We start from the raw sequence: 12,795 nt of genomic DNA, 5'->3' as shown, positions 1-12,795 counted from the left end.
TTTATTTTAGGATCCAGAGCAATATATCTCTGTACTTACAAGTTGTCTGATGTGACCTCCAGGACGACAAGGTGTTCCGCTATTCCAACCACACTCTGCAGGACGGCTATCCCAAAGAGATCCAGGAGGACTTCCCAGGAGTCCCCTCTCATGTGGATTCTGCCGTGGAGTGTCCCAGAGGAGAGTGCATGGTTGACTCGGTTCTGTTCTTCAAGGGTATATTGGCCTTCACTGTAAAAAATATTATTCTCGCTAAATAATGTTTAAAAGGAAAGGAATAAATGACGGAATGAGTTGATTATCTCAGTATTATAGTAAGATAATGCCGCCCCCTAGTGGATGGAAAAGAGCTGGAATAGCTTTTGTCATTTGTTTTAAAGCAGCTGTATACATTTTAGTAAATGATATGCAGCATACCTACAGTACATCTAACAGGTAGCAAAAATACACAGAATTGTTTTTTATATTTTTAAGAATTTAAGCATTTTAATCCACGTTGCAGGTTGGACATAAATTGGTCTCAAACAAGCTGTGATAAAATTAGGCCACTGTAAAAAAGGTGATTGGTAACTCAAACTAATGATTCCGCCCCCCCCACAGGAAATGATGTGCATGTGTTTGACATTACCACAAAGACGGTGAAGACCAAGACCTGGTCCAACCTGCCCGTCTGCACCTCCACTCTACGCTGGCTGGAGCACTACTACTGTTTCCACGGACACAACTTCACCAGGTTCAACCCGACGTCCGGGGAGGTGACCGGCGTCTACCCCAAGGACATCCGCCGCTACTTCATGAAGTGCCCTGACTTTGGTGGGTTTTGTCAGTTGATACGGTACGAATGATTTTGTACAGAGCTATTTTTTCGGTTGATCGTGTAATCGTCTGTGTTTGACTGCAGGTCACGGAAGTAGCTACAGTGTCCCGAAATGCAGTGATGTCAAATTAGATGCCATCACCACTGATGACACAGGCAAAAGTTATTTATTTACAGGTAAAGTCAAAAATATCATCTAACTAAAATGAAAAGGCGTATCTCCCAATTTGTCAAGCTACTCCTTTTGGATTTCTTTTTTTTAATTTCTCGGTTGATCATTTCTTTCAAGCTTGCTGTAAAGCTTTCACAAGACTTCCGTTCCATCTTCTCAGGCCACATATACATGCGTCTGGACACCCGTCAAGACGGCCTTCACGCCTTCCCAATCACCAGGGGGTGGAAGGAGATGATCAAAGGGGTGGACGCCGTCTTCTCCTACGGTGACAACATGTACTTGATTAAGGTAGACTTTGAAGTAACCAGAAAAATCTTCAACCCGTCTATGTGTGTGTGTGTGTGTGTGTGTTGAAGTTAAAACTAAAACCCCTGCCAAACCCCTCCAGGACGATCAAGTTTACATCTACAAAACAGCTGCTCACTACACCCTGATCGAAGGCTACCCCAAAACCCTGAAGGAGGAGCTCGGCATTGAAGGACATGTGGACGCCGCTTTTGTCTGTCCTGGTGAGCACACGGTTCATTTAATCCAAGGTAAGTTCACCTCATTTTCTAGGTTGTTTTGAATGTTGACAAGACTCTTGAAGTATAGCTTGGCAGTAAAAGTTTGCTGAATATAAAAAAATTCCGACATATTTCAACCAACAGGACAGACGATGAGTTACGTGGACCTCAGCGCCACACCGAGGGCCGTGAGCCAGAATTTACCCCTGCCATTTTCCATCGACGCCGCTCTGTGCAATGCGGCAGGAATTAAGGTGTTCCAGGGCTCGCAGTATTACTTCTACCTGACCCCCATGCTACTGGCTATGAGCAGGATGGCCCCACAGCCTCTACCTGTTACCAACGCCTTGCTTGGATGTCAGGATTAGTAGTTTCTCAGTAATGTGTCAAACTGGAGAGTGGAATAGAGAGGAAAGAACGACTGGAGTTTGAGTTGTTTGATGAATAAAATGTGGGGGGAAAAGAAGTTGTCTATTTTAGTGATTATTTTGTCAGTAAAAAGAACATTTAGTAACACATTGTATGACGCCCACACCTATAATTCACTATAAACATAATTATAATGTTTGCATTGTAGGATTATTGTTATATAAATATTCATAATACTTTATAAAAAGTAATCTTAACACATGCAAATCTTTTTATAATGACTTGTAAGGTCATAATACTTCATCGTTGCTGGTCACTCATTAGGATTCCCATGGTTGTAAAACATTATATTCTTAATAATGCATCATAATCAGAATTATAATGTGTAAGTGAAGTAATGAATCTCCCCCCCCCCCCCGGCATTATCTCTTAAAGGAAAGTTGAGACATAATTTCTTTTTTAAAGAAGTACCTTCTGTTGATCAAACGTTTACATAAAAGTAAAAATCTGTACAGCTTTAAGTGAAGTAGAAATCGTTTCAGGTTTTATCTATATTTTGAGGAAATTTTGCATTAAATTGGAGTTCTCAATTTCTGTTATGACGTATTAAACAAATCAACTTATTTATTAATGTCCTTATAGATTTAATGTTTTTTTTCTCAAAGTAAACAATGTCCACCTAAGAGTTATTTACAATCACTTTTAAATGCATCATAACAGTGACTGTTACGCGTTATTAAAATATTACAACCTATTAAAACTAAGGAATTATGAAACATAAAAAAAAGAAACGTCAATGAGTGCAATTATCAAGTATTATGATACTTCATTATACCACACTTATAATGTGTTATGATTATTGTTCTCAAGCTATATGAATATTTATGAGGGCTTATAACTGTAATTATACAGGGCGGTAAGCAGATTTTAACGGATTAAAAGTATTTTTATAATGCATTAGAGTAATGGGCATCATAGGAAGTGTTACTGAAGAGAATATTTATTATTAGTTTGGGTGTGAATGAAAAACCGAAAGGAAACTAATGAAGTAATGACAGAGTTTGTCCACTAGAGGACCTACTGTACAAATGAATGTGAAACGATGAGGGGATCAGAATGCAGACATGTTCACAATTCACAAGCAACATGTTGCAAAAGAGACGTTATTTCTGAGGATCCTGTTGGATGAGAACAACCAACGGGACAAAGACATGCCTCCTTCAGTTACCGAGGTGGAGTAGTGCTGCGTAAAGCGTGAAGAGGCCTGAAGTGAAGCACTCATCCAGCTGAGCCACGACTGAATCCCAGACAGATTTGCTGTCGATAAAAAAACAGAACAAGATGTTCTCAGCAAGAAAATACAGTCGACAAACCTATGCTTTTAGCTTTGAATGCTATCGTCTGCATATCTGTCAGTGTGCTGGCTCTTTAAATTTGTCTAAAACAAAAGAAGAAACTGTTTAATTTTAAATTTAGTTGCAAATTCAGGTTAATTTAAATGTCATAAAGTTTACGGCAAAATGTCTAAAAATTGTGGTTATAAAATTTAGCAATCCTGGTCTCTGACATAATTAAAATAGTTACAGTATTTTCACAACTGGCCATGCTCATATTGGACCGTACGGACATGTACGCAGCAGCCTGTAAGAGTCCAGAGGTCAGGACGGCATTAGCAGGCATTCAAGGCCTTTTCACTCCCTGGAGAGGTTTTTGTTCGGCCAAAATCCCTGGGACTTTCAGCGAGCATAAAGGAAGTGCTGGCCTCAGCACAGCTTAACGGGCGAGGCCATGAGCTCACACACCAACACACACATTAATGTGCACATAGAAACACCACCGCATACACACACACATGCATAGCAGACAATAATTGTTTTCATCGCACACACACAGCCGCCGGCTATCAAGTAATATTAATATGCAACGCTGTGGTGATGCTAAAATATATAACATGCATTCTTTTATTTATTTATTTTTGTTTTATTTTACTGAAAAAATGTTCTGGCATTAGCGTGGAAAAAAACAAATGTCCAAAATGGAAAAAATTCATCCCCTTGGGAGAATGAATAATAATAAATAAGATCCCAACCTGCATGGTAGATTTTGATATGGACAAGTAGAGATTTTAGTCGGACATTGGCACTACAGGAAAGGGCACAGGGTAACCAAAAACATTAATCCTCTGGGGACCATGAATAGCTCCAGAAAATGTTATTACAGACATTAGTTTTCAGTATTTTGGTTTAAGGGGGCATTTAAGACGAGTATTTTTGTCCCACAGTGATAACAGCTTTAAGTTTGACACTTTCATTTTTTAAATCATTGGTTCTTGAAATCAGAAAAAAAAGGTAGAAGTGGGACAAAATCCAGAAAGAAAAAGCGCCAACCATGGCAGGAAACAGTTATTGGTACAAAAAAAAGTTTATTCAGTAACAGTTCTGTAAACATCTGAGGTAAATGAACATTTACATCAACATGTTCCTTAACAAAAAGGTTCAGACGCAAGGCACTTCTTTTCAAAGACAGTCGCTTCACAACGGGAGTGATAGCGGGGGTCGTTCTTCGTTTCGAACCCTTGGGAGTCAGTGTCCCCTGCTTGTTGGGGCGCCATGAAAAAGTTCCATCGCGGGATTTGTTTTATTCACGGCACTACTGTGGTGTAAAAGTTGGAATAGCCAAAAGTTTCTCAATCGATATTCAGGACAGAAAGGAAACACTTTAGATTAATTTCTTGTCCCTTCCAAGTCTAAAATGATAGTGTCATTACCATAAATAAACAAAAATATGTTAATATCCCTCCTCCAAAGACGCCCTTTTTCTCTTTACTTAAAATATCTTCATATCCTTGGAACACAGGCCTATAACTAACTGTGCAAATCTTTATCTACATATCAACGGTACTAAGAACAGCTTGGTAGAACAATGTTATGGAAAACGTTTTCAGCAATAGAAATAAGTAAAATGAACCTTGTTCTCTTTTAGAGACGACGCTTGACATGACGTCTTTTTCTAGTGTTTATTTTAGTTGTCCTTTCCCAGATTCACAAATGGCTTATTAAATTGATCGTGTGGGTGGAGCCATGTTTGTTAGGTTCCTGCAAGGAACTTAAAAAAATTCCTTCATGTCTTGTGATCTTTGGCACAAATATCTTTGGTTTTATCTTTGGTTGTACAATAATTGTAATTAACTCTTACACATCACAGCGAATAACTTCTTTTTCTAAAAGATAAAAAATAAATAGATTATATGCTACTGCTGCCGTAATGTGTTGGCAGAATGAAGCCAAATATAATGAAGACGAGATCCTTTCTCGCTAACGATTATTTATTTATCTGACATCAGGCAAACATTAATTTTTCTTAGCAATTAAGAAGTTAGCCTCTGTGCTAATTCTGGGCTACCTAAATTTACTTAGGCCGTGGCTGTCATACCCCAAAAAAACATTAATTCACTATCGAGCTCATACATATGTTCCAAGTTGCCATGAATGCAGATGAGCTTCCCAATATATATATTCATTTTAGAGAGAACCGTTAATGAAGTCACTCTTACGTCTGACTGTGTGACTGTCTTCTTCTTAGGAGAATGAACCCGAGACGATGTCATGGGTTATTTACATGATGGTAAAACATTTAACTCCGACCTGTGCAAGACTACAAAAAACACAAAGACTGTGAGATGTGGTCGAAAGCTTTGGAAAAAGCGAGTAAGGGGACCTTGAGTTAAGATTATTTGATCAATCTAAAAAAAACATTCTGTTTATATTGAAATGTAAACATGTAGAATCACATTTTACTTTCATTTGGTTATTTTAGCGGTCTGCTTTCGAATGCTAGTTGAGGCACATGTGATATAAACTAGCTCCTTTCTAGTATTCTAGTAGTACTATTTCAAGTATAATCAACTAAAAACTAATTCTGCTCAGAGAAAAAACACAGAGATATACAAATCTGTAACATGGTTTGCCCCAAACCACTCTCCTGTGTTACTTGCTAATAGGGTGCATTTATATTCCTGAATGAAAACATTAATCATTTGGTTTGATATATTAAAGATGCTGGGGGGTGAATTCATATAAGCCATTTTTAGTTTTCTTTTTGTTGTTGGCAGGAATTAATGAGAAGAATAGGAAAAATGAACATTCCTATGTGGGATGTCTGTTAAGAATTGCCAAAGAAATAAAAGTTAGCACTTTTGTTTTAGATCATATTGCTTTTTTTTTCAAAATAAAATTCTAAAAGCTACTGTTTTATCTACAGCTATTCTAGAAAATGAACTTGGAGTCCTCCAATGCAGAAAAGCTAGGGAGAAACTAACTCTACAGTTCTGTAACACACTGCAAACACAAGCGTCAGAAAGAAGCTGTACTGATTTTTATGCTCTGTTCAAGCCGCAGCGCTACTTTAAATGTTGTTGAAGCCCTCGATCGTGTATTATTTTATTCAATTACCTCAAGTCGTCTAACATCGGAGTTTTGCATAAAGTGACCTGTGGGTCCAATGTCAGAAAACCCTAAAGCACTTTGGATTTTCTCGGTAAAACTCGTTATTTATGAACAGCTTGATCAGAAACTAACCTTTTTTTTAAATGTAGGTAGTTCTGTATAACATCCTATGGTGCCTATGAATACTATCAATCGTTATATATTTACATATGTATATACTTTATATAGTTTACCCTGATGTTACTGCAGAGATATCATTTTGTAAACACTGAAACAAGATTAAGGTAACACACACACACACACACACACACACACAGCCTGTGAAGCCCAAGGACTATGTCTCAGGGTGGGACTGCGTTATCGCTCTCCTCCATCACTTCATCCCTCTCTTCATTGAAACTACAGGCTGGCTCAACGCGAACGCAACGGACCGCTCAGCTCCATCATCACGTCACAAAGAAAAAAATAAAAAATAAAGAAACAAAGCCTCTCCTCTGATGTCTCCCGGCAAAAAAATGAAAGATAGATGGAAATAAAAGAAGATAGTATTGCTGCCTCTACGCTCCCAAACTAATTAGTTAGTCCAATCATCGTCATCATCACAATAACCTTTCCTTATTTGTGTATACACACACACACACACACACTACAGCTGTGTGTGTGCGTATGTGTAAGTGTTTGTGATTCGATATATTCCTCCCCTGTCTAACCTCTCCAAAGCAAAGTGAGAGTATAGCCAGTACAGGAAGTAGCAGCCATGTTGGCTCTGATTTCTTTTTTTTTTTAAAGTAGGCACTGTGACACATCCTCTGGCAGCCATGTTGTGCTGATTGTATTGCTAAACAAAACAGTTTACATTTTTCCTAAATATGATATTTTGCAATTAGAGACCGTTTTCATGTGAATGACTCTAACTAAGGAGCTAGAGCTACGAGTCGATTAGCTTAGCATCAAGACTGGAGGCAGGGGGGCACCGCTAGCCTTTTTATTCATTTTTATTACTTTTTTTGTAATTTCTCTTTTTAGGTTTCAATAGGCTATCTTCCCCCCCTGAACATATCCATTAAGCATGATGCTTTTAAATGTTACAAAACGATAAAACTATCCCCTGCGTGCACAGCCGACCCTCTGAAATGACTCCAGATGTGTTGCTAGGAGACTTCTCATACAAGTCTAGAAGCTTTATGCTGGCCAAACTCCTTCCTTATCCCTACTTCTAGTTCATAATTGTGAGATTAAAATAAGCAGCCACCTCCAGCTGAATGTGGTAGTGTTTTGCATGTCTTCCTTGCAGGAATGTCTTTTGCTGGAGAACATGTGTGCGTGTGGTTTAATGCTGTTATGCATATATGGAAAAAAAAAGAATGCTTCTGTAGGTTTTCTGTGTGTACACAGCATGTCTGCACAGTTGTGTAAATGTGTGAGTGTGTGTGTTTTAGCTACACTGCCAGGTCATCGGGGCGAGCTCGGACGCCGCCGCTTTTGCCGGCCCGACTCGGCTTCACGACGTCTCTCACGGCGGAAACAGGAGGCGGATGCATCTCCGCCCTGGTAACCACGGTGAAGTCGTCACTTGGGACCATATGAGGAGACGTGTTAACCTCATCCACCGCCGCCTCCTCTGGTGCGAGGGGGGAAAGAGGGGTGTGGCGAGGAAGTGTGGGAAAAGTGGAGTGTTGCTCCCCTTGTGGAAGTGGTGGGTTGGTCTCCTCATGAGGAGAGGAGGAGGCGGAGATAGGGGGAGAGGGAAGAGGAGGAGGGTAGGAGGAGGAGGAGGAGGGGGAGGAGTTTTTTCCATCCAGATTGTTGAGCTCCATCGCCATGTTGCTCCAGTTCTGCTCCATTGCCATCAGCCGCTCGTGGCTCCCGACACTCCCTTTCTCGCCATAAAAAGAAGTGGGCAGGGACTCCAACAGGAAGTCATCACGGTCCATCTTGAATCTGGCGGGCATAGAGGCTCCTCCCTCTTTTGCCCCAACCCCCACCACGTTCACGCTGGCGTACACCGGCAAACAGTCGTGCGCCGGCGGAGAGATCTGCTCGGAGATGGTCTCTGCGTCGCCCGGCTCGTCTCCACTCTGCAGCGGCAGCTCACGGTCGGGTATGAACTCGCTGGTGACCCCCTGCTTGACTTTCTTCCAGCCCAGGTGGTAGATCTCCAGCAGGTTGAGGAGCAGAGAGACACAGGCAACCACCAGCATGAAGATGATGAAGATCGTCTTCTCAGTGGGCCTGCGACAACAGACGAACAAAACCAGATTTAATTCATTTTTATGATTGAGAGTCAAAGTAGCAGCTAACAGCTAACATTGCAAACAACGGCAACAGTGCTGAAACAGCTAACAGTGTCAACCTGAGGAGGAACCGGAGCTACGCCTCCATGGCGACACAGTTGGTCAGCACAGCTTTATCAGGGGTAACCAACAGGGACTCACATGCACTAACAATGTTAGTTTGCAATATTGTGTTGTTATGGCCAGACCGACCACCAAAGCTCAGAGACGTCGATGTCTTTCCGAAAAGGAAAGTGACTTAATTCTCTGCTTAGGTAGACATTACTCCACTTAACTATCTACTATCTACTGTAACAAAGGGGGACAGGAAATCGCCAATTCAAGTAAATGTATAGAATGGCTGAAAAAGTTTCAGTTCAGAGGAAAAACTGGTTTGCATTGCAAATGAACAAACAGACAAATATTAAAACCTGCCGTCTAACCTGGAGATGAAGCAGTCCACAGTATTGGGGCAGGGCCAGCGGCCACATTTATAGAGCGGCCTCAGGTAGAAGCCGTAGAGGAAGTACTGTCCCAGGATGAAGCCCACCTCAAACAGAGTCTTGAAGATGATGTTGAAGATGTAGGTCCTCAGTAACGCCCCGCGGATGCGGATCTTCCCGTGCTCATCGCGAATCGGCGGCTTCTCCTTCTTCCCACCTCCTCCATTGCCGACTCCGTTGTGATAGAGGGGGTCGTGGTCCTCCTGGTGCCGGCCGGCCTTCCGGAGCTCCTCCTCCCTCTCCCTCCTCTTCTCCTCCATGCGGACGATGTGCAGCACATGGCCCAGGTAGATGAGGGTGGGCGTGGAGACAAAGATGATCTGCAGCACCCAGAAGCGGATGTGGGAGATGGGGAAGGCCTCGTCGTAGCAGACATTCTCGCAACCGGGCTGCTGAGTGTTACAAGTGAAGTCGGACTGCTCGTCGCCCCAAACCTCTTCGGCCGCTGCGCCCAGCACCAAGATGCGGAAGATGAAGAGGACGGTCAGCCAAACCTGGGGAGGAAGGATCCAAAAGCAGAGTCAGAAAAAGTCTCCAGTGAGATCTTTGATATAGACAGAGCAGAACTTTAATCTAAATCATCTAATGGTTTCAAATACAGAAATAAAATATTCTAAATTGTGGCCATTCAGGTATCTAAGGATTATGTGAGAAGAAGGAGGTGAACTTGATTTCAAATCATTTCATATTCATCAAGTTAATTACATAATCAATCATTCACCTTTCCGATCACAGTGGAGTGTTCTTGAGCATTCTCCAGCAGCCGCCCTAGAAAGCTCCAGTCACCCATGCTTCACTCGATTTTCTAGCCTGGAGAGGAAAACAAAGAGCGGGTGATGAAGAACACAGGAGGCCCAAGTGAGGACGAGCAAAAACGAGAGGAGAGGCTGTCTGGAGAAAGTAACACAGAGCCGAGATGCATAAGAAATAAAAACTTGTACTTGTAAATACTTTTCAACTTTACTCTATGCTGCCTGTTGGTGATTACTGAAGATATAACGTGCATTTATTTGGGACTATTTTCAGCGGTGGACTAATACACATTTGGGGCGCTGGGACTAATTACGACAGAAAAATGCTACTACTCTGTGCTATAAACGCTTTTCAGTAATAGAAAAAGACCAGGATCCGGATGGGATGTCTATTCCAGGTTTTAAGGTCAGAGGTCTCTACAAAAAGTGTCATAATAAGATAAAATAGAAGGCTGACTTACTAAAATATTGTTGTATTGTCAGTGTCAAATCCATCGACCAGAGTTCAGAAGAAAATCTATATCTGGAAAGAAGAGGAAAAAAAAATCAACTTTATATGTCATTTTCAAACAGAAACCACACAAAATTCACATTTACGCTCAATTTTCATACACATGGATTTAATCTCACCACTTTTATTTTGTTGCAGCGCTTATTCTTGTAATCTGCATGAAGTCCTACGACACTACCAAACCTCATGTAAATGGGTTCCTGTTTAGTGACTCCCCGCCTACTAAAATGAAGACTGCATTAAAATCTGCACGCATTCATGCACCATAAAATAAAAGGACAATATGGTTGTGCGGCTTTCCTGAGGAAGCTCTAGAACAGACAGATAAGAAATAATCCTTTATCCATGCACATGCACCCGTATGCCAACATCCGCAAATGTGTATGCATGTATATTTATGCATGCGAGGAAAAATTGGTGCATGCAGACGTACATGCATTTGTGTGTACTAGTGTATGTGTGTCGCAGCTAGTGGACAATGGCCGGTGAATGAGTGGATAACGGGTTGTCGCAGTTGAATGTCGGACTCATCACATCCCAGGAATGCTGAGGAGGGCAAATGTTTGGTAAATGGATGGATGGACCACTCAAAGCGCTTTAACAGTACATGTCATTATTCACCCATTCATACACTGATGCCAGGTGGCATATCGCACCTGCAATGTAATGTTATAAGAGAATTCTAATACTCATACCCATTCATACACCGGGTTAAGTTACTTTCCCAAAAACACATCAACACAGAGTAGCAAAGCTGGGGATTGAGCGATGATTGAATGATGACCCTTTCTTTACCACTGAGCTGCACACCCCACACCAGGAGTCGATACTGATACTGATATGAACAGGCAAAGTGACAGACGGGCACACCCAAGATTACTATGTTATTTTTCCCCTCACACAAAGTAAATCAGCAGTCTGAGAACGCACTGAAAGTCCATAAAGGAAATATAATACATCTTAATAAAGTTTAGTTCTGTTACATTGCCCCCCTTAAATACAATAAACGTTTCAAAATCCCCCTTTACAAATTCATTCTTAATCTCGGTTTAATAGAAGTCCACAAACATTCAGTGACTTTTCCAAACCGTTCAGTTGAGCGAAGAGAGAATAATATTCTCAGTAACTGTCTACTGGAATGCGATCTAACAGCGGCATGAGTACATGTACATGATGTGTTGACGTGATGAAATACCATCTGTCAAGACAGACAATAGAGAAGCTCCCAGATGGACATTGTCCTGGCTGGCGTGTGCTTTTGATGGATCAGAGGTCTTTGTGCTAAAACAGCCCCAACAGTTAACTCTTGGCCTGCCGCTTGCACCCTGAAAAGCGTTTTAAAGATATGCAATCAGATGCAATGTTCACATGAAAGACTATTCTGTGTTGGTCATGGTAATCAAGAAGAACGATTTTGGTCAGAGGATGATCCATAAACATTATAAATCAGTTAGATTAACCTCGGTGAGTTAACATGACCAATGTGGATTCTTAAAAGGAATAACAGATCAGGATAAACTCAGATGTGCCAGGATGCACAGATAGTGTGCAAAAGTGCATAAAATGCCTAAATGCAAATAGAAGGTGCATGAAGTGTGCAAAGATGCATAATAGTATTTTGGTAATGCATAAAGGTGCAAGGGTGGATTTAGTGTCAAAAGGGTGACGTAATTTGAACAAATTAAATGTGTTAAATAAAGATTGAACAAAAGGTGTGCAAAAATGTAAATTAAGACACTGAATGTTTGAAAAATAAAAATGTTGTCCATGTTTTGGATAAGTAACATCCATTGAAAATATATCCCAGAATAAACAGGAAACATGGAGCAGCAACGTGTATGAAAGACACTCGAAACATTAGTCGCCCAACAGTAGCCTCTGTACATATTCAAAATACATTATGATATTCAAAATAATACGTTGACTTACATGTACTATATTTGACAATTCCAGTTTGGATGCAAAATTGGAATTGTTGAAACTCTACCAACTTGTTTGAATCAATACCATTATTACATCAGAGAGCAGGAAGGCTGGAATTGGGGAGACATGCTTTTAAGGTTTATAGATTATTATACATTCTACAAGACACCCTCATTTAGTGTGCAGGACCCAGTTTGAGGTATTTTTAATGATAAGTATTAAAAAGTATCAAGTCTGTGTTATCAGAAAACCATTCTATTCATGGAATATTAGAGGCTGCAGTCTTTCCCACAGGGAAGTGAACGCAGCATGAGAGGTGCTCATAATCCAGCAGGTGGAAGGATGATAATCCCTCCTCTTCCCTCCCACTCCATCCCTCCAGCTTCCTCTCCACCTGCTTACCGCTCTCCTTTGGAACGCGGCTCCCTCCAGGCGGCGCGCACCTCCTCTCGCTCCTTTCCTCTCCTCTTCTTTTACTCCCCCTGGGTGGGCTCGAGGCGAGTTAAGTGGGAGGGAGAGAG

General features: G+C 41.1%; 2 protein-coding genes across 2 annotated transcripts in view; one reads left to right on the top strand and one right to left on the bottom strand.

The window, feature by feature from the left end:
• Nucleotides 1-1,964, top strand: part of hpxb (hemopexin b) — a 4,689-nt gene extending 2,725 nt beyond the window's left edge. Inside the window, exons 5-10 of the mRNA XM_054624131.1 lie at nt 63-216; nt 601-813; nt 902-994; nt 1,150-1,280; nt 1,381-1,528; nt 1,643-1,964. Of these exons, the coding sequence (XP_054480106.1) occupies nt 63-216; nt 601-813; nt 902-994; nt 1,150-1,280; nt 1,381-1,528; nt 1,643-1,866 (963 nt within the window). The 3' untranslated portion in view covers nt 1,867-1,964. The remainder of the gene's footprint in view (nt 1-62; nt 217-600; nt 814-901; nt 995-1,149; nt 1,281-1,380; nt 1,529-1,642) is intronic.
• A 5,772-nt stretch (nt 1,965-7,736) lies between these two features.
• LOC129111965 (gap junction alpha-3 protein-like) lies at nt 7,737-9,878 on the bottom strand. The gene is made up of 3 exons (XM_054624130.1): nt 9,810-9,878; nt 9,029-9,582; nt 7,737-8,544 (listed from the first exon to the last, which is right to left on the bottom strand). The coding sequence occupies exons 1-3, from the start codon at nt 9,876-9,878 to the stop codon at nt 7,752-7,754; spliced, it is 1,416 nt and encodes a 471-aa protein (XP_054480105.1). The 3' UTR covers nt 7,737-7,751.
• Between the last annotated feature and the right edge of the window lie 2,917 nt (nt 9,879-12,795).

Source organism: Anoplopoma fimbria, chromosome 22 (assembly GCF_027596085.1).
Source record: "Anoplopoma fimbria isolate UVic2021 breed Golden Eagle Sablefish chromosome 22, Afim_UVic_2022, whole genome shotgun sequence".
In the NCBI taxonomy this organism is placed as follows: Eukaryota; Metazoa; Chordata; class Actinopteri; order Perciformes; family Anoplopomatidae; genus Anoplopoma; species Anoplopoma fimbria.
This window is presented reverse-complemented; position numbering and strand designations above follow the sequence as displayed.